This window comes from Schistocerca americana, chromosome 9, assembly GCF_021461395.2.
Source record: "Schistocerca americana isolate TAMUIC-IGC-003095 chromosome 9, iqSchAmer2.1, whole genome shotgun sequence".
NCBI classification, from domain to species: domain Eukaryota; kingdom Metazoa; phylum Arthropoda; class Insecta; order Orthoptera; family Acrididae; genus Schistocerca; species Schistocerca americana.
Window position 1 is genome coordinate 60,251,781 of NC_060127.1, and position 25,356 is coordinate 60,277,136.

Consider the following 25,356-nt stretch of genomic DNA (forward strand, 5'->3'; position numbering starts at 1 on the left):
GATAAGATGTCTGTCATCTCGGCTGCTAGTGATACGAGGCCGTTGGGATCCAGCACGGCGTTCCGTATTACCCTCCTGAACCCACCGATTCCATATTCTGCTAACAGTCATTAGATGTCGACCAACGCGAGCAGCAATGTCGCGATACGATAAACCGCAATCACGCTAGGCTACAATCCGACCTTTATCAAAGTCGGAAACGTGATGGTACGCATTTCTCCTCCCTACACGAGGCATCACAACAACGTTTCACCAGGCAACGCCGGTCAACTGCTGTTTGTGTATGAGAAATCTGTTGGAAACTTTTCTCATGTCAGCACGTTGTAGGTGCCGCCAGCGGCGCCAACCAAGCGATAATGCTCTGAAAAACTAACCATTGCGTATCACAGCATCTTCTTCCTGTCGGTTAAATTTCGCGTCTGTAGCACGTCATCTTCGTGGCGTAGTAGTGGCCAGTAGTGTATTTCAGTCGATGTTGCTTGTCTGTACACCTGCATGTAGCTATCCTATGGGTTTTGTCACCTCAGCATACTTCCGGCAGTACCTCGTCTCCTACCCTTCCTTTCACCTGCCTCGAGATGACTGGGTGTTTGTGTTGTCCTCATCATTTCATCATCATTCATGATAGTGGTGAGATTGGACTGAGCAAAGATTGGGAATTTGTACGGACGCTGCTAACCGCTTAGTTGAGCGCCCCACAAACCAAACATCATCATCATCATCCTACCCTTCGGATTTCACAGAAGTTCTCCTGTGCACCTTGCGGGTCTAGCACTTCTGGAAGAAAGGATACTGCGGAGACGTGGCTTAGCCACAGCGTGTGTCATGTTTCCATAATGATATTTTCACTGTGTAACGGAGTGGTGAGTTTACTTCAATCAAGAGTTTGTAGGGTTGTGTTGTTTGGGGAAGGAGACCAGACAGCGAGGTCATCGGTCTCATTGGATTATCCAAAGAAGGGGAAGGAAGTCGGCCGTGCCCTTTCAAAGGAACCATCCCGGAATTTGCCTGGAGTGATTTAGGGAAATCACGGAAAACCTAAATCAGGATTGCCGGACGCGGGATTGAACCGTCGTCCTCCCGAATGCGAGTCCAGTGTCTAACCACTGCGCCCGGTAAGAGTTTGGACATGTGGAGAAAGTTAAGCATATATCCTTTCTTCAGGGATTCTAGTCCCGCCGGAGAACTTCTGTGAAGTGTGGAAGGTAGAAGACGAGGTACTGGCGGAAGTGAAGCTGTGAGAACGGGTCATGAGTCGTGCTCGGGTAGTTCAGTTGGTAGAGCACTTGCCCGTGAAAGGCATGGGTCCTGAGTCGGAGTCTCGGTCCGGCACACAGTTTTAATATGCCAGGAAGTTTGATATCAGCGCACACTCCACTGCAGAGTCAAAGTTTCAACCTAAAGTATGATAGCAGTCGACCAACACTTACCGATAGGACGAACTTCTCGGCGACTGCGGCGTGGGGTCTTCGTCTTCAGTTTCAACAAAATATCTCGTAAATTTCTTCTTGAAACCAAAGAAACAAAAGTAGGGGCTGTGCGTGAAGAAACACGAAAAAATATGGACCACCCTATCCTCACATCGTTTGCATGTATTCTGTCAGACGTTATAATCTTCCGTTCTCTGACCAGCATTCCATGCTCTGAGAATAATTGACGATCTGCACTTCTCACTCTGCATGAGTGTTTGCGTTATTCATAGCGCTGAAGCCAAATGTCAGTTGCTGAGTTGTGAACGCTATCTGTAGCTAGTCCTCCATACTCCTTATCTCTCTGAGTGGATGTGATTGTTCACTGCTAGGAATCCCTAATGGCAGCAACCTTATCGTAGCTGTGAAGGCCTCGTTGAAGTCAAGGTCATCGATGGCACAGCTATCTGCCAGTCTTGCAGAGGTTGATGCATGTCGCTGCATCAAACGTTTGGGCAGGCAGTCTTAAAGCATCATTTCCTCGCTTCACGCTAATCTAACTACTATGGGTGGTCTCTCAGACCGATACAGTTTTTGTCGTGTGATATTTTACAAACCCTTGTGAGGTGAGGAAGACTCTTCTGTGTACCTTCCTATTGGAGGAAGAAATCCGGCAGTGTTGCTGCAATTTGTTTCTTATTTTTGGGCCTTGAGAAGTCTCACAAACGTACCATAGTGTCTGCGCTTCGTGTATTTGTCAAACGTTAACGTTTCTCCTTGTCGAGGAAAGCTAGACCTTCTCTGCAGCGTCTTCTATGCAAGACGTATATGGGTCTTCAACAGCGCCTCAATGAATTCCCAGATGAAGACTTTGATGACTGTGATAATGTCCCTGATTGGAGTTTTTAGTGATGACGATACTAATTCGGAGAAGGAAGGTGATGAAGATGTGACAGGTGATGACGATGGAGAAGCGTGTGTCTTCGGTAAGAACTGAAAGATGTTTCCGATCGACGAAACAGAAGTCGCTAGCTAACGTAAGAACACAGCAATTCAACACTTTGTTGCAGCTGCATGGACTGCAACAGTCTCGGAGAAACCTTGCTGTTTTGAAGATATGGCCCTCAAACACAGAAATAATATTTTGAAAAATGAAACACATCAGCCTTTTGTTGTCCTTGTTTGAAGTCGAAAACAAGGTATCGGTGTCAACATTGTGGTGTTCCGATTCGGTTGAAGAATTGTAGGAGGGCCTGCGTGAAATGCGAACAGGTGAAAGCAATTTAAATTTGATTCATGGTCTTAGAATAATACCTAAGGAAATTACTTACTTCTTGATGTCAAAATTTCTTCCTTGGCAGAATTATGGGGTGGAATAATCGCTATAAGGCTGAAACAGTGAGTAGTAAACTCAAAAGTGATTCCAAATACAATTTGTCATGACTGAAATGTGTTTTTCCATACAGTCATGTTACAAAGAGAGGTAACTATGTGTTGTTATTTTAGTAATACATAAGATAAAAATAAACTGCAAATTTTGTTGTGATATAGTTTTCAAAGTATTTAAAATTCAGCATTGTTTAAAAAAATGCAAATTTCCATAACGTCTGTTTCCACGAAGTGTATCGAACAACAGGAAGTCATGGAAATATGTACTCACCAAAACAGAGGCTATACACATAAAAAATAAAGGGGCAGTCTGAGAGACCCTTCCATAGTAACTGTGTTCTTGCCAACATCCATAGTAGCTAAGGGTTCACAGCCATTCCTGCTAGTGCTCTTAGTTAAAGCCCCCTTCCTCACAATTTCTATTTATTGTTATACTAGCTTTTTTGACTGTGGCTTTGTCCACATATGAGTTCAACACATATATTGCACACACCTCCTCCTACCCCTCTTTGTCCTCTTTCTCCCTGTGACTGTCCACCTCTTCTTCCTACCTTTATTTGTCTATCTGCAGCTTCCCACTGTCTCTGCCTCTTCATCTTCTCCTCCCTCTCTCTTTGTCCATTTCCACCAACCACTCTTCCTGACCATTTCTCCCCCCCCCCCTTCCGCCTCTCAGCTTCCCTTTCTCTTTCCATCTCCACCTCCCTCTCCTCATTTTCCAACTGCCCAGTACCCCTCATACATTTCTCCTCCTCCCCTCTCTTTGTCCACTGCCTCCTCCCTTCTGTCCATCCTGTGCCAAGCTCATTGGCATATGTAGCTCCACTACAGTTGAGTGAAGCCCTCACATGCATGGCACGCAACACATGATTTGAAAAACATTTATTAGCCCCTGATGTATGGGCCATAGTGCGAAGCAAGACACCTCTCATGCACGACAGCCTGCATATCAGGTCCTGGAAAACCATGTCTTGCCCCTGACATGTAGACAGCCCTGCAAAGCAGATTGATTTGGTAGGCCAATACTCTTCCCTCAAAATTTGCCTATCATTCAGGGTAGCATGTACACCAGGGGCTGAAGAAAATGCATTTTTGCCCCTGTTCTGCTGCTACTGGAGCTGGGAGATTATAAACCCCACAGAGATGATACTCATGAGGCCTGCTGTTCTTGTGCCACATTTGGTCCATATCAATACAGGATTTGAGAACAGATTTGGACATGACCATTGCCTGAGCAAACTCGAGCAGACTGGCGGCCTATCGCGCAGACCGAGTGACCACTCGCTGAGTTCTCTTACTGGCGGAGTGGAAAGACTCTCATTTTGCTTTTTTAAAGGTTGACCCGCACGACAGATATACTAGCACTCCGAACGACAGACAGACACTAACTGCTTAACAAATGCAGACGAGATACAGACTAGCAAACTGGGGACGAGAGACTGTACCAGACTGACCGACTGGCGAGCTCATAGCGCCCCTTAAATGCACGTGGAAAGGCAACCTTTCCCCTTTCCCACCAGAGGGAGACACCAAAGCTGCGATTGCCACAGCGGCGCCACCGCCAGAAACGTAGGACGACTGCTTTACACTACGAGCTGCGGAGCGCTCTTCAAAACAGCAATTTTTACCACGACTCAGGCACAACATGCTGATTCCATATTTTTAGATTTCTTCAAGACTTTTGAAACCGTTCCTCACAAGCGACTTCTAATAAGATTTCGCTCCTATGGAGTATTGGCTCAGTTGTGCAACTGGATTCGTGAGCTCCTGTCAGTAAGGTCACGTTTGATAGTAATTGATGGTAAGCTTTTCACATGAATCAGCTGAGTACAAATGACAGCTCTGCAAATCCACTGCCATTTTGTACCTTGAGTATGCATTACTACGGCCATCTGTACACCTGCATGTAACTATCCTATGGGTTTTGTCACCTCAGCATACTTCCGGCAGTACCTCATCTGCTACCCTTCCTTTCACCTGCCTCGAGATGACTGGGTGTTTGTGTTGTCCTCATCATTTCATCATCATTCATGATAGTGGTGAGATTGGACTGAGCAAAGATTGGGAATTTGTACGGACGCTGCTAACCGCTTAGTTGAGCGCCCCACAAACCAAACATCATCATCATCATCATCCTACCCTTCGGATTTCACAGAAGTTCTCCTGTGCACCTTGAGGGTCTAGCACTTCTGGAAGAAAGGATACTGCGGAGACGTGGCTTAGCCACAGCGTGTGTCATGTTTCCATAATGATATTTTCACTGTGTAACGGAGTGGTGAGTTTACTTCAATCAAGAGTTTGTAGGGTTGTGTTGTTTGGGGAAGGAGACCAGACAGCGAGGTCATCGGTCTCATTGGATTATCCAAAGAAGGGGAAGGAAGTCGGCCGTGCCCTTTCTAAGGAACCATCCCGGAATTTGCCTGGAGTGATTTAGGGAAATCACGGAAAACCTAAATCAGGATGGCGGGACGCGGGATTGAACCGTCGTCCTCCCGAATGCGAGTCCAGTGTCTAACCACTGCGCCACCTCGCCCGGTAAGAGTTTGGACATGTGGAGAAAGTTAAGCATATATCCTTTCTTCAGGGATTCTAGTCCCGCCGGAGAACTTCTGTGAAGTGTGGAAGGTAGAAGACGAGGTACTGGCGGAAGTGAAGCTGTGAGAACGGGTCATGAGTCGTGCTCGGGTAGTTCAGTTGGTAGAGCACTTGCCCGTGAAAGGCATGGGTCCTGAGTCGGAGTCTCGGTCCGGCACACAGTTTTAATATGCCAGGAAGTTTGATATCAGCGCACACTCCACTGCAGAGTCAAAGTTTCAACCTAAAGTATGATAGCAGTCGACCAACACTTACCGATAGGACGAACTTCTCGGCGACTGCGGCGTGGGGTCTTCGTCTTCAGTTTCAACAAAATATCTCGTAAATTTCTTCTTGAAACCAAAGAAACAAAAGTAGGGGCTGTGCGTGAAGAAACACGAAAAAATATGGACCACCCTATCCTCCCATCGTTTGCATGTATTCTGTCAGACGTTATAATCTTCCGTTCTCTGACCAGCATTCCATGCTCTGAGAATAATTGACGATCTGCACTTCTCACTCTGCATGAGTGTTTGCGTTATTCATAGCGCTGAAGCCAAATGTCAGTTGCTGAGTTGTGAACGCTATCTGTAGCTAGTCCTCCATACTCCTTATCTCTCTGAGTGGATGTGATTGTTCACTGCTAGGAATCCCTAATGGCAGCAACCTTATCGTAGCTGTGAAGGCCTCGTTGAAGTCAAGGTCATCGATGGCACAGCTATCTGCCAGTCTTGCAGAGGTTGATGCATGTCGCTGCATCAAACGTTTGGGCAGGCAGTCTTAAAGCATCATTTCCTCGCTTCACGCTAATCTAACTACTATGGGTGGTCTCTCAGACCGATACAGTTTTTGTCGTGTGATATTTTACAAACCCTTGTGAGGTGAGGAAGACTCTTCTGTGTACCTTCCTATTGGAGGAAGAAATCCGGCAGTGTTGCTGCAATTTGTTTCTTATTTTTGGGCCTTGAGAAGTCTCACAAACGTACCATAGTGTCTGCGCTTCGTGTATTTGTCAAACGTTAACGTTTCTCCTTGTCGAGGAAAGCTAGACCTTCTATGCAGCGTCTTCTATGCAAGACGTATATGGGTCTTCAACAGCGCCTCAATGAATTCCCAGATGAAGACTTTGATGACTGTGATAATGTCCCTGATTCGAGTTTTTAGTGATGATGATACTAATTCGGAGAAGGAAAGTGATGAAGATGTGACAGGTGATGACGATGGAGAAGCGTGTGTCTTCGGTAAGAACAGAAAGATGTTTCCGATCGACGAAATAGAAGTCGCTAGCTAACGTAAGAACACAGCAATTCAACACTTTGTTGCAGCTGCATGGACTGCAACAGTCTCGGAGAAACCTTGCTGTTTTGAAGATATGGCCCTCAAACACAGAAATAATATTTTGAAAAATGAAACACATCAGCCTTTTGTTGTCCTTGTTTGAAGTCGAAAACAAGGTATCGGTGTCAACATTGTGGTGTTCCGATTCGGTTGAAGAATTGTAGGAGGGCCTGCGTGAAATGCGAACAGGTGAAAGCAATTTAAATTTGATTCATGGTCTTAGAATAATACCTAAGGAAATTACTTACTTCTTGATGTCAAAATTTCTTCCTTGGCAGAATTATGGGGTGGAATAATCGCTATAAGGCTGAAACAGTGAGTAGTAAACTCAAAAGTGATTCCAAATACAATTTGTCATGACTGAAATGTGTTTTTCCATACAGTCATGTTACAAAGAGAGGTAACTATGTGTTGTTATTTTAGTAATACATAAGATAAAAATAAACTGCAAATTTTGTTGTGATATAGTTTTCAAAGTATTTAAAATTCAGCATTGTTTAAAAAAATGCAAATTTCCATAACGTCTGTTTCCACGAAGTGTATCGAACAACAGGAAGTCATGGAAATATGTACTCACCAAAACAGAGGCTATACACATAAAAAATAAAGGGGCAGTCTGAGAGACCCTTCCATAGTAACTGTGTTCTTGCCAACATCCATAGTAGCTAAGGGTTCACAGCCATTCCTGCTAGTGCTCTTAGTTAAAGCCCCCTTCCTCACAATTTCTATTTATTGTTATACTAGCTTTTTTGACTGTGGCTTTGTCCACATATGAGTTCAACACGTATATTACACACACCTCCTCCTTCCCCTCTTTGTCCTCTTTCTCCCTGTGACTGTCCACCTCTTCTTCCTACCTTTATTTGTCTATCTGCAGCTTCCCACTGTCTCTGCCTCTTCATCTTCTCCTCCCTCTCTCTTTGTCCATTTCCACCAACCACTCTACCTGACCATTTCTCCCCCCCCCCCCTCCGCCTCTCAGCTTCCCTTTCTCTTTCCATCTCCACCTCCCTCTCCTCATTTTCCAACTGCCCAGTACCCCTCATGCATTTCTCCTCCTCCCCTCTCTTTGTCCACTGCCTCCTCCCTTCTGTCCATCCTCTGCCAAGCTCATTGGCATATGTAGCTCCACTACAGTTGAGTGAAGCCTTCACATGCATGGCACGCAACACATGATTTGAAAAACATTTATTTGCCCCTGATGTATGGGCCATAATGCAAAGCAAGACACCTCTCATGCACGACAGCCTGCATATCAGGTCCTGGAAAACCATTTCTTGCCCCTGATATGTTGACAACCCTGCAAAGCAGATTGATTTGGTAGGCCAATATTCTTCCCTCACAATTTGCCTATCATGCAGGGTAGCATGTACACCAGGGGCTGAAGAAAATGCATTTTTGCCCCTGTTCTGCTGCTACTGGAGCTGGGAGATTATAAACCCCACAGAGATGATACTCACGAGGCCTGCTGTTTTTGTGCCACATTTGGTCCATATCGATACAGGATTTGAGAACAGATTTGGACATGACCATTGCCTGAGCAAACTCGAGCAGACTGGCGGCCTATCGCGCAGACCGAGTGACCACTCGCTGAGTTCTCTTACTGGCGGAGTGGAAAGACTCTCATTTTGCCTTTTTTAAAGGTTGACCTGCACGACAGATATACTAGCACTCCGAACGACAGACAGACACTAACTGCTTAACAAATGCAGACGAGATACAGACTAGCAAACTGGGGACGAGAGACTGACCCAGACTGACCGACTGGCGAGCTCATAGCGCCCCTTAAATGCACGTGAACAGGCAACCTTTCCCCTTTCCCACCAGAGGGAGACACCAAAGCTGCGATTGCCACAGCGGCGCCACCACCAGAAACGTAGGGCGACTGCTTCACACTACGCGCTGCGGCGCGCTCTTTAAAACAGCAATTTTTACCACGACTCAGGCACAACATGCTGATTCCATATGTTTAGATTTCTTCAAGACTTTTGAAACCGTTCCTCACAAGCGACTTCTAATAATATTTCGTTCCTATGTAGTATTGGCCCAGTTGTGCAACTGGATTCGTGAGCTCTTGTCAGTAAGGTCACGTTTGATAGTAATTGATGGAAAGTCGTCGAGTAAAACACATCCAATATCTGGCGCTCCCCAAGAAAGTCCTGTAGGCACTCTGTTGTTCCTGAACTACACTCATGCTCATAAATTAAGGGTAATTGCAGAATGTGGTGCCACACAACGTGGCACTACACAAAACTGGCGCTAATAGCATAGGCACACAGGGAATGCACACGACACAGATCTGTAAGTCCATGGTATCGGTGATGTTGAAAAAATCGTCCCGGATCACATGTGCTACAAAACGCCACTGTTTCCTGCACATGTACCCCGACATCAATATGGGATATGATTACCATGCACACGTATACACGCCGAACAACAGGTTGTCATACTCTGGATCAGGTGTTCGAGCAGCTGCTGGGGTATAGCCTCCCATTCTTGCACCAGTGCCTGTCAGAGCTTCTGCAGTGTCGTAGGGGTTTGAAGACGTGCAGAGATACGTCGACCGAGAGCATTCCAGACGTGCTCGGTGGGGTTTAGGTCTGGAGAACAGGCAGGCCACTACATTCGCCTGATATCTTCAGTTTCAAGGTACTCCACCATGACGGCAGCTCGGTGGGGCCGTGCGTTATCATCTGTCAGGAGGAAGGTGTGAACGACTGTACTCCTGAAAAAGCGGACATACTGGTGCAAAATTACGTTCAGATACACATGACCTGTTACAGTTCCTCTGTCAAAGACATGCAGGGATGTACGTGCACCAGTCATAATCCCACCCCACACCATCAAACCACAACCTCCATACAGGTCACTCTCAAGGACATTAAGGGGTTGGTATCTGGTTCCTGGTTCACGCCAGATGAAAACCCGGCGAGAATCACTGTTCAGACTATACTTGGACTCGTCCGTGAACATAACATGGGACCACTGTTCCAATGACCATGTACTGTGTTCTTGACACCAGGTTTTACAGGCTCTCCTGCGACCAGGGGTCAGTGGAATGCCCGTCTCTGGTCTCCGGGCAAATAAACCATGTCTGTTCAGTCGTCTGTAGACCGTGTATCTGGAGACAACTATTCCAGTGGCTGCGGTAAGCTCCCGAACAAGGCTGCCTGCAGTACTCTGTGGCCGTCTGTGGGCACTGATGGTGAGATATCGGTCTCCTTGTGGTGTTTTACACGGTGGACATCCCGTTCTGCAGCGTCTGGACAAGTTTCCTGTCTGCTGGAATCGTTGCCATAATCTTGAGATCACACTTTGTGGCACACGGAGGGCCCGTGCTACGACGTGCTGTGTTTGACCAGCCTCCAGTCGCCCTAGTATTCTACCCCTCATAACGTCATCAATATGTGTTCTTTGAGTCATTATCAACACAGTCATCATTAGCACGGCTGAAAACGTCTGCACACTTACTCGCCGGACCGTACTCTGACATGCACCAACACACCTCTGCCTACGTGGACTGCTGCCAGCGCCACCGTGCGACGACCGCAGGTCAAATGCACCGCATGGTCATACCTCGAGGTGATTTAAACCCGAAAATCGACGACCAGAGCGTTGTTTCGCCATGTATCAGCATTATCCTTAATTTATGAGCATGCGTGTACATAAACGATTTAGGAGACAATATGAGAAACCCTCTTAGATTGTTTGCAGATGTCGCTGTCATTTACCGTGATGTAAAGTTATCAGACGCTCAAAACGAATTGCGAAGTGATTTAGACAAGATGTCTGTATGGTGCAAAAAGTGGTAATTAAATAATGAAAAGTGTGAAGTCATCCACATCAGCACTAAAGGAAATCCGCTAAGCCGGCCGCGGTGGCCGAGCGTTTCTAGGCACTTCAGTCCGGAACCGCACTGCTGCTACGGTCGCAGGTTCGAATCCTGCCTCGGGCATGGATGTGTGTGATGTCCTTAGGTTAGTTAGGTATACGTAGTTCTAAGTTCTAGGGGACTGATGACCTCAGATGTTAAGTCCCATAATGCTCAGAGCCATTTGAACCCTTTTTTGAAATCCACTAAATTTCAGTTACACGATTAATCACACAATTCTCTAAACTCAACTAAATACTTAGGGATTACAATTACGAATAATTTAAATTGGAACCATCACATAGATAATGTTGTGAGGAAACCAAACCAAAGACTGCGATTTATTGGCAGAACACTTAGAAAATGTAACAGATCTACTAAAGAGACTGCTTACACCACGTTAGTACGTCCTCTTCTGTATTACTGCTGTGCGGCGCAGGATCCGCAACAGATAGGACTGAAGGATGACATAGAAAAAGTTCAAAGAACAGCAACCGGTTTTCTATGATCGCGGTATAAGGGAGAGAGTGCCTCGGATATGATAAGTGAAGTGTCAATCATTAAAACAAAGGCGTTTTTCACTGCGGCAAGACCTTCTCAAGATATTTCAGTCACCAACTTTCTTCTCAGAGTGTGAAAATATATTGTGGGCGTCCGCCTACATGGGGAGACATGAACAGCATAATAATGTAAGAGATATCAGAGCTTTCACGGAAAAATTTAAGCGTTCGTTTTTCCTGCACTCTGTTCGAGAGTGGGGTAGCTTAAAGCTGATTCGATTAACCCTCTGCGAGACACTTAATTGTGAATTGCACAGTAATCATGTAAATGTAGGGTAACAGCGGTATTTTTAAAAAGCCGCTTTGTTCTTTCCTGCCTGTCGTAAAGGTCAAACAGCTGAAGGATTGAAAGAATCCCACAAACATGAGTAGTAGATAGTGATGTAAAATGCCTGGGCTTTGATAAGTTGGGGCAAACGCCCGTGATAAATGCCTGGGAAAAGCCCAAAGTTGATAAATGCCCTGGAAATCATGCATTTTAAAGATTAATTGATGTCACTTATAGAAAATTTTAAACTGATATTTTGTATTGGAAAATGTGTTTTCCAACATTTCTTCTGTGCTGGTTTGGTAACAAAGTTGAAAAATCTGCTTGAGAGTTAGGTAATATTATTCAGGGGAAATATACTGGCCTGCAAACGTAACTATACATTTTTAATGAAGTTAATTCTTGGGGTAGCACGTAATAAAAAAACAAAACAAAACTCAAGTTTAAAAGTAATTCTCGAAATCAAGTATGGTTTATATTTAGTAGGTAAGCTGTAGGTAGCATTTCTTACGTACACTATACTAGTGTATAAATATTTAAAAAAGTTTATCCATAATGATTTTAATTAGGAATGAGTCATGTTCTGATTACGATTCCACGAGTCCAAGAATCACCGATTCTGTAGAAATCGACTACTAACGGAACAAAGACTCCGAAGTCTTCGGCAGCCAATATTTGTTATTAAATCTCTTTTATGTTATTATTTATCTTCGCAGCATGTCACTCATACGAAAGTAGATAAAGAAAGGAGCAAAACAGAAAACTATAGTTTGTCTCAGATGTCACTACATCTAACAATAAAGCATTTTTCTTTTTTGTTTTTCGACTGACAACAGTGGAACACGTGCCAGATGTTAAATTTATTCAGTAACAATTTTGCCATTAATAATTTATTCTTAAGTAGTATTCAGAGATCTGACACGGATTATAAAGTGTGCTACATTGGAAAGCAATGACCTAAGGACAATGTTTTTTCTCTGTCGCCTCATCACTACACAGCTGTTCAATACAGTTTGTGGCCGGCCGAGGTGACCGAGCGGTTCTAGGCGCTACAGTCTGGAACCGCGCGACCCCTACGGTTGCAGGTTCGAATCCTGCCTCGGGCATGGATGTGTGCGATGTCCTTAGGTTAGTTAGGTTTAAGTAGTTCTAAGTTCTAGGGGACTGATGACCTCAGAAGTTCCATAGTGCTCAGAGGCATTTGAACCAATACAGTGTGTGTGTGTGTGTGTGTGTGTGTGTGAGAGAGAGAGAGAGAGAGAGAGAGAGAGAGAGAGGGAGGGAGAGAGTCGAGAGTAGAACTGGTAAAATTATAAACGTGATTATAAATGACAAGCAGGTGTCAGTAACACGCGCCATCCCTGCCATCCCTTGATACTGCAGCATGTTGGAATGCTAAAAAAAAAAAAAAAAAAAAAAAAAACCTCTCCCTTCTTTCCTTTCGTACTTAGTAAACTTAACCATGAAGGCAAATAATGACATACGTATGTTTGAATGTAAGCATTTACTAACTTGTAATACCGGCAGTATCGTTCCATTCCTTATCTTAAATGATAAGTTATACACTCTAGCAGTGAAAAGTTTAAAAAGTATAACAAATGCCCAAATTTCGGGCATTTAAAACTGCTTTGGGCAAAATCCTGGGCCAATGGCCATTTACAAATGTCCTGCCCACTGTGCATTTGCCCAGTTCACATCAGTAGTAGCAGGAACCTGGATATCTAAACAAAACTGTTTAAATACGTTCAGAGCTTTCTCAACCCCACAGCCATTCTGTAACGATTCAGTAGCTTTCCGATCCTTCTGAGGGTACTCCTTCTGGAGGTTTATCCCCACACCACAGTCGTACGTCACCCAAAGACGGTGGCTTATCAGCGACCTTGCAGATCCTTTCTCCAGTGGCCGATTTGATGCTCGTTGTTTTCAGCTCTGAACGGCTTCCTCCTTCCAGAGGACGGGGCGTCACCTGACCAGATGTCGGTTTCGGCGGAACCACTGGACTCGCCGCGGATGCGGGAGTTCCTGTCCAAGATCGTCGGCCCCTACAACCAGGACTACGTCAGGCTGTCGCCCTCCAGCTGCGTCATGCCCACACTCTACATGGACGTCGCCCAGAGGGTGCTCGACTTCGAGGTCCGGCCGGACGACGTGTGGCTCATGGCGTACCCAAAGTGCGGTGAGTCTCACCTACACAAACCACTGCGACCGCTGTTTCATCCGTGTTGCACATGCACAGATAACCCGAAGCGCAATACATACAGTGTACTTTTGACGAACTGTCCAATTTAATACAGTCAATCAATTCTTTGTTTCTTCTTTATTTTACTTTGTTTTTTTTTCCTTTTTCCTCTTGTTGAAGAGCTGTCTGACCCTACTGGACATCTGAGAAGTTTCATGTGTTTAGAGTGCCTCACGCTGTATCCTTCCCGTAGGGGAAGTTGGGTACAACGCGTATGAGGGTGGGGCCCACCCGGCTAGCCGCGCGGTCTAACACACTGCTTCCCGAGCGGGAAGGCGTGCCAGTCCCCAGCACGAATCTGCCTGGCGGATTACTGTCGGGGTCCGGTGTGCTGGCCAGCCTGTGGGTGGTGGTTTTTAAGGCGGTTTTCCATCTACCTCCGTGAATGTGGGCTGGTTCCCCTTATTCCGTCTCAGTTACACTGTGTCGGTGATTGCTGCGCAAACACCGTTTCCACATGTGCGTACACCATAATTACTCTACCACGCATACATTTGGGGTTGCACTCGTCTGGTATGAGACGTTCCCGGCGATGCCACTGCGGGCCAAATCGCACAATAACCCTGGGTTCGGTGTGTGGCGGCGGTGGGGTGGGTGGACTGCTGTGGCGTCTTGGGAGGTTGTGAACCACTGAGGGCTACGGCGGGGCGAAGCCTCTCTGTCGTTTCTAGGTCCCCAGTTTAATACACACATACATACCTACATGGGGTTGAAACTGCGAACTGGTTCACTAGTTGGTAACACTGTTTTTGGCCGTTAGACCATGAAGATAGCCGTCGACTTTAGTACCGCCATCAAGCTTTGTAGTCTCAGACACGTTGCTGTTGAGAGAAATAATTTGTTACATTTTTGTGGTTGAGTGTCGGCCCGTGTGACCGAGCGGTTCTAGGCGCTTCAGTCTGGAACCGCGCGACCGCTGTGGTCGCAGGTGCGAATCCTGCCTCGGGAATTGATGTCTGTGATGTCCTTAGGTTAGTTAGGTTTAAGTAGTTCTAAGCTCTAGGGGACTGAAGACCTCAGAAGTTTAGTCCCATAGTGCTCAGAGCCATTTGAACCATTTTTTTTTTTTTTTTAGTTGAGTGTCTTATTTCGTGATATTTTGCGTTCTATAAGGAACTTATACTAATCAGCCAGCACATTATAACTACCGACCTCTATCGATATAAACCCATCCAGGTGATAGCAGTGTCACCTGGCGTGAAACAATTAATAGTAAGACACAAGCACGGAGCATGTAGTGTCAGTGAGCGGGCTTTCCGTGTGTAAAATGGGGAAGCCGCGATCTATCTGAGTTGACCGAGGGCAGATTTTGATGGCCTGGAGGCTCGGCATGAGCATTTCGGAAACTGCACGACTTGACATTCTAATTTCCCCTACTTTTAGTTTGTTAATACCAACAGACATATATTTTAAAAAGTATGTGTCTGCACTAAAAAAACACTTTCTAAGTGTTACTACAGTCTGTAGATTGGTTACCAATACGAGCCCTTGACTACCAATCTATTCTCTGAAAACCCACATCAATAGCACTTTCCATTTTCTCAATATTTTCTGTGTAAGTTTTAGGTGATTGACCATGTATACTCAGAAACGTCTCCTTCAAATTGAGGTCAATGACTGACACAAGTACATTTCTAATGGTCAGAAGTGCCAGTCTGCTTTTATGTCTCCATTGTTCGGCCTGTCGGGTGTCTTTTTGCTTCAGTTCGTCTACTTCGTGGTCCACACATTTCGTGTTAACTTTACCGCTAATCTCATTTCTGCTCCTTCGTCTTTCGCGAGTTTACTCTCAATCCATAAAGTTTTCTTATTAGACCGCTTATTCCATCAACAGGTCCTGCAACGCCCCTTCGCTTCCACTTATGACGGCGGTGTCATCAGCGGATCTTATCATTGCTAACCTCCCATCAGAAAATTTAACCCCCGTCCTGAACCTTCCTTTTATTCCGTCATTGCTTCTTCCATGCATTGATAGAGCAGTAGGGGCGAATGCCTGCATTTCTGCCATACACCGTTTTCAATCCAAGCATTTAGTTCTGGATCTTGCATTCTTATTTTTCCCACTTAACACTCAAAGCCACGTGTGCCAGCCTTGTTTGTTGGCTGGTCCATTTGTTCTTGAACAGTTTGCCCATTCAAAGTCCACGTCTCAATGCTATAACTAAAATCGTACACACCAGTCATAAACACCCGGTTTCAGTTACGTTGCAAGCATAGTTTTAAAAATTTCGTACAGATCACCAAAAACAATGTCAGTCATTTTTACACGTGTGTTTATCCATCCAGTCATTGTGTTCCGCTGCGCAAAACACAAAATTTCATCAATTGGCGCTTTGACTTCGTCATTGTACAACTTTCTTTTCAATGCGTTGACTATTCATTGTTATAGTCGGATTACAATTGATTCTCAGACCTACTTTCTTATATAGGGTTAAACCTATTGTAACACCTTCATTTCTTGTAAGTTTAGAAAGAATGCTTCTTTATTTCATCACTAGCTAAGTACCAGCATCGCCTGTGTATGTATTTATTCCAGTCTTCTATTAGCCCACCTTCTTCTCTCCTCCACCCATCACCTCTCCCTTCCTCTCTCTGTCCACCACCCCTTCTATTCATCTTCTCCTCAAGCCTTTCTCTGCTCATCTGTTCCTCCCTCCGTCCATCTACTCCTCCTCCTCTGTCCATCTCCTCCTCTTCTGTCTATTTACGTCTCCTACCTACCTGTGCCCATCTCCTCTACATCTACATTTACATCATACTCCGCAAGCCACCTGTCTGTCTGCTATTCATTGCACGCGGTGTGTCTGCGTTGCCTGATTTCGTACGCACTGTTTACAAACACTGGAGCGTGTCCGTGCCCGACCACAGTCGGTCTTCTTAGTCGCGAACCTACCGGTTTCTATCAGATGTTGTTGTAGTCGTGCGAAAGTGATGTCTGGAAGGTCTGTTGATAAAATACAGATAGATCGATATGGCGATAATTTTTTCAAAAAAATAACGATATATATCGGCGATGTTTCCCCAGTCGGTATTCAATATATAGATGGAGAACTGGCAATGTCGAATGCCGATACTTTTATGTTACACTATATTTTTTCGCAATTTTCAGTAAATATTTGAAGTTGTTCTTAAGAAAGTGTAGTAGAACATAATTTTACTTTCACTGTGTGGTCTTCCTACTCTTTGAGGTTTCATCCTGTCCAGTCTTTCAAAAATGGTTCAAATGGCTATGAGCACTATGGGAATTAACTGCTGAGGTCATCAGTACCCTAGAACTTAGAACTACTTAAACCTAACTAACCTAAGGACATCACAAACATCCATGCCCGAGGCAGGATTAGAACCTGCGACCGTAGCAGCCGCGTGGTTCCTGACTGAAGCGCCTAGAACAGCTCCTCCACAGCGGCCGGCAGAATTTTAAGAAAGAATGGTTCACCTTTAAAGGACGCTGGTGCAACCTATTCTTGAGTATTGCTCGAGAGTTTGGCATCCGTTCCAGGTCGGATAGAAGGGAGACATCGAAGCAATTCAGAGGCGGGCTGCTATATTTGTTACCGCTAGGTTCGAACAACACGTAAGTGTTTAGAGAGGTGCTTCGGGAACTTAAATGCGAATCCCTAGAGGGAAGGCGACACTATTGAGAAAATTTAGAGAACCGGCATCTGAAGCTGACTGCCGAACGATTTTTGTGCTGCAAACATATACAGGGTGGTCCATTGATCGTGACCGGACCAAATATCTCACGAAATAAGCGTCAAATTAAAAAACTACATAGAAAGAAACTCATCTAGATTAAAGCGGGAAACCAGATGACGCTATGGTTGGCCCGCTAGATGGCGCTATCATAGGTCAAACAGATGTCAACTGCGTTTTTTTTAAACAGGAACCCCCACTTTTTATTACATATTCGTGTAGTACGTAAATAAATATGAATGTTTTAGTTGGACCACTTTTTTCGCTTTGCGATAGATGGCGCTGTAATAGTCACAAACATATGTCTCACAATTTTAGACGAACCGTTGGTAACAGGTAGGTTTTCTAAATTAAAATACAGAACGTAGGTACGTTTGAACATTTTATTTCGGTTTTTCCAATGTGATACATGTACCTCTGTGAACTTATCATTTCTGAGAACGCATCCTGTTACAGTGTGATTACCTGGAAATACCACATTAATGCAATAAATGCTCAAAATTATGTCCGACAACGTCAATGGATTTGGCAATACGTATAACGACATTCCTCTCAAGAGCGAGTAGTTCGCCTTCCGTAATGTTCGCACATGCGTTGACAATGCGCTGACGCATGTTGTCAGGCGTTATCGGTGGATCACGTTAGCAAATATCCTTCAACTTTCCCCACAGAAGCAAAGCTGGGGACGTCAGATCCGGTGAACGTGCGGGCCGTGGTATGGTGCTTCGACGACCAATCCACCTGTCATGAAGTATGCTATTCAATACCGCTTCAACCGCACGCGAGCTATGTGCCGGACATCCATCAAACTGCTAGTAGTTCGCCATTCTGTCATGCAGTGAAACATCTTGTAGTAACATCGGTAGAACAGTACGTAGGAAATCAGCATACACTGCACAATTTAGATTGCCATAGATAAAATGGTGGCCAATTATCCTTCCTCCCATTATACTGCACCATACATTAACCCGCCAAGGTCGCTGATGTTCCACTTCTCGCAGCCATCGTGGATTTTCCGTTGCCCAATAGTGCATATTATTCAGGTTTACGTTTCCGCTGTTGGTGAATGACGCATCGTCTCTAAATAGAAGGCGTGCAAAAAATCTGTCATCGTCCCGTAATTTCTCTTGTGCGCAGTGGCAGAACTGTACACCACGTTCAAAGTCGTCGCCGCGCAATTCCTGGTGCATAGAAATATGTTACGGGTGCAATCGATGTTGATGTAGCATTCTCAACACCGACGTTTTTGAGATTCCCGATTCTCGCGCAATTTGTCTGCTACTGATGAGCGGATTAGCCGCGACAGCAGCTAAAACACCTACTTGGGCATCATCAGTTGTTGCAGGTCGTGGTTGACGTTTCACATGTGGCTGAACACTTCCTGTTTCCTTAAATAACGTAACTGTCCTGCGAACGGTCTGGACACTTGGATGTCGTCCAGGACACCGAGCAGCATACACAGCACACGCCCGTTGGGCATTTTGATCACAATAGCCGTACACCAACACGATATCGACCTTTTCCGCAAATGGTAAACGGTCAATTTTAACACGGGTAATGTATCACGAAGCAAACACCGTCCGCACTGGCGGAATGTTACGTGGATACCACGTTCTTATACGTTTGTGACTATTACAGCGCCATCTATCACAAAGCGAAAAAAGTGGTCCAACTAAAACATTGATATTTCTTTACGTACTACACGAATATGTAATAAAAAATGGGGGTTCCCATTTTAAAAAAGCAATTGATATCCGTTTGACCTATGGCAGCGCCATCCAGCGGGCCAACCATGACGCCATCTGGTTTCTCCCTTCAAGCTAGACGAGTTTCGTTCTTTGTAGTTTTTTCGTTTGATGCTTATTTCGTGAGATGTTTGGCCCGGTCACGATCAGTGGACCACCCTGTATAGTGTGTAAGGAAAAATTAGGGCCCATGTGGAGGCTTATTGATGACGTTTTTGAGTCGCTGTATTTACGCGTGGAATAGGAAAGGAAACGACTATTAGTGGTACAGGATACCCTCCGCCACGTACGGTACAGTGGCTTGTGGAGTATCTATGTGGGTGTAGATGTAGTGTTTAGAAGCGATGTGGTGAATTTTCTAATTTATTTGTTATCCTAAGTTATTATTTAAATAATTATCTTTTACAGTATTCCTGGCCAAAGAAGTTACTAGTATCTAACTATCTAACCATGCCGTCCGGCGAAACCACATTGGTGTCGTCTACATAGTATCGCGCAGTGGGCGCCGGCAGCATTTTAGTATCTTTTGCATTCTGTTGGTGTTTTCTTTAGGTAAAAAAAGCTACACACGACCACAAGTTTTTTGTTTTTGTAAGTACTTGTGTTCGTTCATCATGGCGGACGAAATAGACAATACGGTTATTTACGATGAAAGCGCGGACGTCTTGTCTGACGTTCCGGACGACTTGGCCGTTTAGGAAGAAGACATTGGATATAAAAAAAAAATGGAGGTGAAGCAGAATTAGGAAGTTAGTGAAATACGACCAAGAAGAATTCAGCGACCGCTACGGTTGTCAACTGATTCGGCTGAATCGGACGAAGAAGGCAGTGCACAGTGATCAGACTTTGATTTACCGAGGACCAATAATGAATTTGAAGGATCCCCGGGTCCAAACATATTTCCCAAAGAAACTCAGAGCGTCGAGGATATCGTTGAATTATATACTGGGAACGAACCAACGAAACCAACAAGTACGACAGTCAAAATTGCAATAGAAGGAAACTGGATTTAAAAAGTGACAAATTTGTCGGCGTTATGGGACCCGAACTTAGAAAATGGTTTGGGCTTGCTATCTTTATGCGAATGACAAATATTATCATTTTAACATTTATCCGACAGCAACAATAAACAGGATAATGCAGACTAGCTTGTCAAAGTGCAATTCGTAATTGATTATTTTTCCAAAAAGTTTAAAGAAACATTTAATCTAAGTCAAAACATCTCAAATTGAAAGAATGATACCGTGGCCTGGACGGTTAAATTATCAAGTTTACAATCCGTCGAAAACTACGAAATACGGCTTAATCATTCGCATACTGTGTGATTCCAGTACGGGATACATTCCGTCATTCAAGTTATATTCCGTCGCTGGACAGCCTTTAGCAAAAACAGTGATGGAACTATTGACACCTTGTGATAGAAAGTGGCATCACCTCTGCTTGGATGATTATTATAAAAGTGTATAAGTTGCAGAGAAGTTACTTGAAAAGAGAATTTGATTTTGTGGAACGATACGGCAAAACAGATGATTTCAGGAAAATTAAAGCGCCCAAAAGTCTATGTGTTTCAAGCATGTCATCAACAGAAAGGTGACAAACGGCCGGCGACAAGCCAAGTAAGCCGGACTAGCGCTGCCGGCGCCAAGCGAATAAATTTGTATGGGACGTGCAGACAGCAAAGTGTTAATGTGGGGAAGAAATTTCTGAGAACGTATGTCTGGAGTACAGCATGCACTGTGAGAAAACCAGGCAGTGCGGCGGTCTGAGGCGTCTTGTCACGGTCCGAGCGGATCTCCCCCTCACACCCTACCCCCCCCCCTCACACACTACCCCCCCCCCTCCCTCCCCCCCCCCCCCCCGCCGTAGGAGGTTCGAGTCCTCCCTCGGGAATGTGTGTGTGTCGTACTTAGCGTAAGTTAGTTTAACTTGGACTAAGTAGTGTGCCCGTGGTCTAGGGGTAGCGTCTTTGATTCATAATCAAAACGTCTTCGGTCCCAGGTTCGATCCCCGCCACTGCCTAAATTTAGATAAATAATCAGCATTGGCGGCCGAAGACTTCCGGCATAAGAAGTCAGCCCCATTCTGCCAACGGCCTTGTCAAAAGAGGGCGGAGGAGCGGATAGAGGTTCAGGGCACTCTCTTGTCCTACGGGTGGGAAATTGCCCCTAAAGGCGGAAGAATCAGCAATGATCAACGGCATTAGGATGCAGAAGGCAATGGAAACCACTGCATTAAAGACACGTAACGTGTATCCACAGGACATGTGGCCCGTAATTGAAGAAGTGTCATGATGATCTCTCCATTGGCAAAAGATTCCGGAATAGTCCCCCATTCGGATCTCCGGGAGGGGACTGCCAAGGGGGAGGTTACCATGGGAAAAAGATTGAACAATCAAGGAAAGGATAACGTTCTACGCGTCGGGTCGTGGAATGTCTGAAGCTTGAACGTGGTAGGGAAACTAGAAAATCTGAAAATGGAAATGCAAAGGCTCAATCTAGATATAGTAGGGGTCAGTGAAGTGAAGTGGAAGGAAGACAAGGATTTCTGGTCAGATGAGTATCGGGTAATATCAACAGCAGCAGAAAATGGTATAACAGGTGTAGGATTCGTTATGAACAGGAAGGTAGGGCAGACGGTGTGTTACTGTGAACAGTTCAGTGACCGGGTTGTTCTAATCAGAATCGACAGCAGACCAACACCGACAACGATAGTTCAGGTATACATGCCGACGTCGCAAGCTGAAGATGAACAGATAGAGAAAGTGTATGAGGATATTGAAAGGGTAATGCAGTATGTAAAGGGGGACGAAAATCTAATAGTCATGGGCGACTGGAATGCAGTTGTAGGGGAAGGAGTAGAAGAAAAGGTTACAGGAGAATATGGGCTTGGGACAAGGAATGAAAGAGGAGAAAGACTAATTGAGTTCTGTAACAAGTTTCAGCTAGTAATAGCGAATACCCTGTTCAAGAATCACAAGAGGAGGAGGTATACTTGGAAAAGGCCGGGAGATACGGGAAGATTTCAATTAGATTACATCATGGTCAGACAGAGATTCCGAAATCAGATACTGGATTGTAAGGCGTACCCAGGAGCAGATATAGACTCAGATCACAATATAGTAGTGATGAAGAGTAGGCTGAAGTTCAAGACATTAGTCAGGAAGAATCAATACGCAAAGAAGTGGGATACGGAAGTACTAAGGAATGACCAGATACGTTTGAAGTTCTCTAACGCTATAGATACAGCAATAAGGAATAGCGCAGTACGCAGTACAGTTGAAGAGGAATGGACATCTCTAAAAAGGGCCATCACAGAAGTTGGGGAGGAAAACATAGGTACAAAGAAGGTAGCTGCGAAGAAACCATGGGTAACAGAAGAAATACTTCAGATGATTGATGAAAGGAGGAAGTACAAACATGTTCCGGGAAAATCAGGAATACAGAAATACAAGTCGCTGAGGAATGAAATAAATAGGAAGTGCAGGGAAGCTAACACGAAATGGCTGCAGGAAAAATGTGAAGACATCGAAAAAGATATGATTGTCGGAAGGACAGACTCAGCATACAGGAAAGTCAAAACAACCTTTGGTGACATTAAAATCAACGGTGGTAACATTAAGAGTGGAACGGGAATTCCACTGTTAAATGCAGAGGAGAGAGCAGATAGGTGGAAAGAATACATTGAAAGCCTCTATGAGGGTGAAGATTTGTCTGATGTGATAGAAGAAGAAACAGGAGTCGATTTAGAAGAGATAGGGGATCCTGTATTTGAATCGGAATTTAAAAGAGCTTTGGAGGACTTACGGTCAAATAAGACAGAAGGGATAGATAACATTCCATCAGAATTTCTAAAACCATTGGGGGAAGTGGCAACAAAACGACTATTCACGTTGGTGTGTAGAATATATGAGTCTGGCGATATACCATCTCACTTTCGGAAAAGCATCATCCACACAATTCCGAAGACGGTAAGAGCTGACAAGTGCGAGAATTATCGCACAATCAGCTTAACAGCTCATGCATCGAAGCTGCTTACAAGAATAATATACAGAAGAATGGAAAAGAAAATTGAGAATGCGCTAGGTGACGATCAGTTTGGCTTTAGGAAAAGTAAAGGGACGAGAGAGGCAATTCTGACGTTACGGCTAATAATGGAAGCAAGGCTAAAGAAAAATCAAGACACTTTCACAGGATTTGTCGACCTGGAAAAAGCGTTCGACAATATAAAATGGTGCAAGCTGTTCGAGATTCTGAAAAAAGTAGGGGTAAGCTATAGGGAGTGACGTGTCATATACAATATGTACAACAACCATGAGGGAATAAATAAGACTGGACGATCAAGAACGAAGTGCTCGTATTAAGAAGAGTGTAAGACAAGGCTGTAGCCTTTCGCCCCTACTCTTCAATCTGTACATTGAGGAAGCAATGATGGAAATAAAAGAAAGGTTCAGGAGTGGAATTAAAATACAAGGTGAAAGGATATCAATGATACGATTCGCAATGATACGACTCGCTATGGCAAAAAAGGCATTTCTGGCCAAGAGAAGTCTACTAATATCAAATACCGGCCTTAATTTGAGGAAGACATTTCTGAGGATGTACGTCTGGAGTACAGCATTGTATGGTAGTGAAACATGGACTGTGGGAAAACCGGAACAGAAGAGAATCTAAGCATTTGAGATGTGGTGCTATAGACGAATGTTGAAAATTAGGTGGACTGACAAGCTAAGGAATGAGGAAGTTCTCAGCAGAATGGAATACGTGAATATATCTAACAATTATAATTGAAGACGTAAGTTGCAATTGCTTGTCTAAGGTGAGAGGAATTCGTGGCGAATCGAATCAGGAAGAGCCAACTGCTGGTGATGTGATTATGAGTAACAAGTACATCAGGCTCATGCTAACCATTACAAACCTGCCCAAGTCAACTGTTGGTGGTGTGATTATGAGTAAGGAGTACATCAGGGACATTTCAACCCTTACAAAGCTGCCTCAGTCCAATGTTGGTGACGTGATTCTGAGTAATGAGTACTTCAGGGACATTTAAACCCTTATATACCTCTCCAACTCAACTGTTTGTGGTGTGATTGTGAGTAATGCATACATCAGGGACATTTCAACGCTTACAAAGCTGCCTCAGTCCAGTGCTAGTGATGTGATTCTGAGTAACACATACATGAAGGACATTTCAACTCCTATAAATCTGCCCAAGTCAACTATTGGTGGTGTATTTCAAAGTATCGAGTACATCGGGGACATTTCAAGCACTATAAACCTGCCCAAGGCAACTGTTGGTGATGATATTGTGAGTAAGGCGTACATCAAGGACATTTCAACCCTTATAAACCTGCCCAAGTCAACTGTAGTGGTGTGATTCTGTGTAACGAATACATCAGGGACATTTCAACCCTTACAACGCTGCCCAATTCAACTGTTGGTGGTGTGATTATGAGTAACGAGTACATCAGGGACATTGAAACCCTTATATACGTGCCCCAGTCGACTGTTGGTGATGGGATTCTGAGTAACACACACCTCAAGGACATTTCAACCCTTATAAACCTGCCCAAGTCAACTGTTGGTGGTGTATTTCAAAATAACGAGTACATCAAGGACATTTCAATCATTATAAACCTGCCCAAGTCAACTATTGGTGGTTTGATTCTGAGTAGTGAGTACATCAGGGTCATTTCAACCCTTACAAATCTGCCCAAGTCAATTGTTGGTGGTATGATTCTGAGTAACGAATACATCAGGGACAGTTCAACCCTTATAAAGCTATCCAAGTCCACTCTTGATGGTGTGATTGAGAAGTGGAAACGCGAAGGAACAATTACAACTAAACCAAGACCAAGCGGAACTCATATACTGACTCTGTAACATTGCAGAAATTAATTGCAAAAATTCGCATGAAATCAGTGGGAAGAATTGCTCGTGAGTTCCATAATGCTACTGGCAGTTTTGCTACCATAATTACTGTATGCAGAAAGTCGAAAATAGTGGGTACAGTGGGCGAGCTGTTCCTTACAAGAAATACATATCTGTAGTAAGTGCTGTGTGACGCTTGAGGTAGTCTAAAGAATGACGCCCCTGTACAGTGGGTGATTGGAAGCAGGTGATTTGTAGTCATGGATCAACCTGTGGTAAACCGATGAAAATGTTTGGGTTTGGCGAGTGCCTGGAGAGCGTCATCTGCCACCGTGTGTACTGCCAATAGTGCAGTACGTAGGAGGTGTTGTTAGGGTATGGGGTAGTTTTCGTGGTTAGAGTG

At 44.5% G+C, this 25,356-nt stretch overlaps 1 protein-coding gene across 1 annotated transcript in view; it reads left to right on the plus strand.

The window, feature by feature from the left end:
* The first annotated feature begins 6,513 nt into the window (after positions 1 to 6,513).
* LOC124550632 (sulfotransferase 1 family member D1-like) overlaps positions 6,514 to 25,356 on the plus strand; it is a 69,529-nt gene continuing 50,686 nt past the window's right edge. The window contains exons 1-2 of the mRNA XM_047125355.1: positions 6,514 to 6,613; positions 13,337 to 13,585. Coding sequence (XP_046981311.1) covers positions 6,514 to 6,613; positions 13,337 to 13,585 — 349 coding nt within the window. The remainder of the gene's footprint in view (positions 6,614 to 13,336; positions 13,586 to 25,356) is intronic.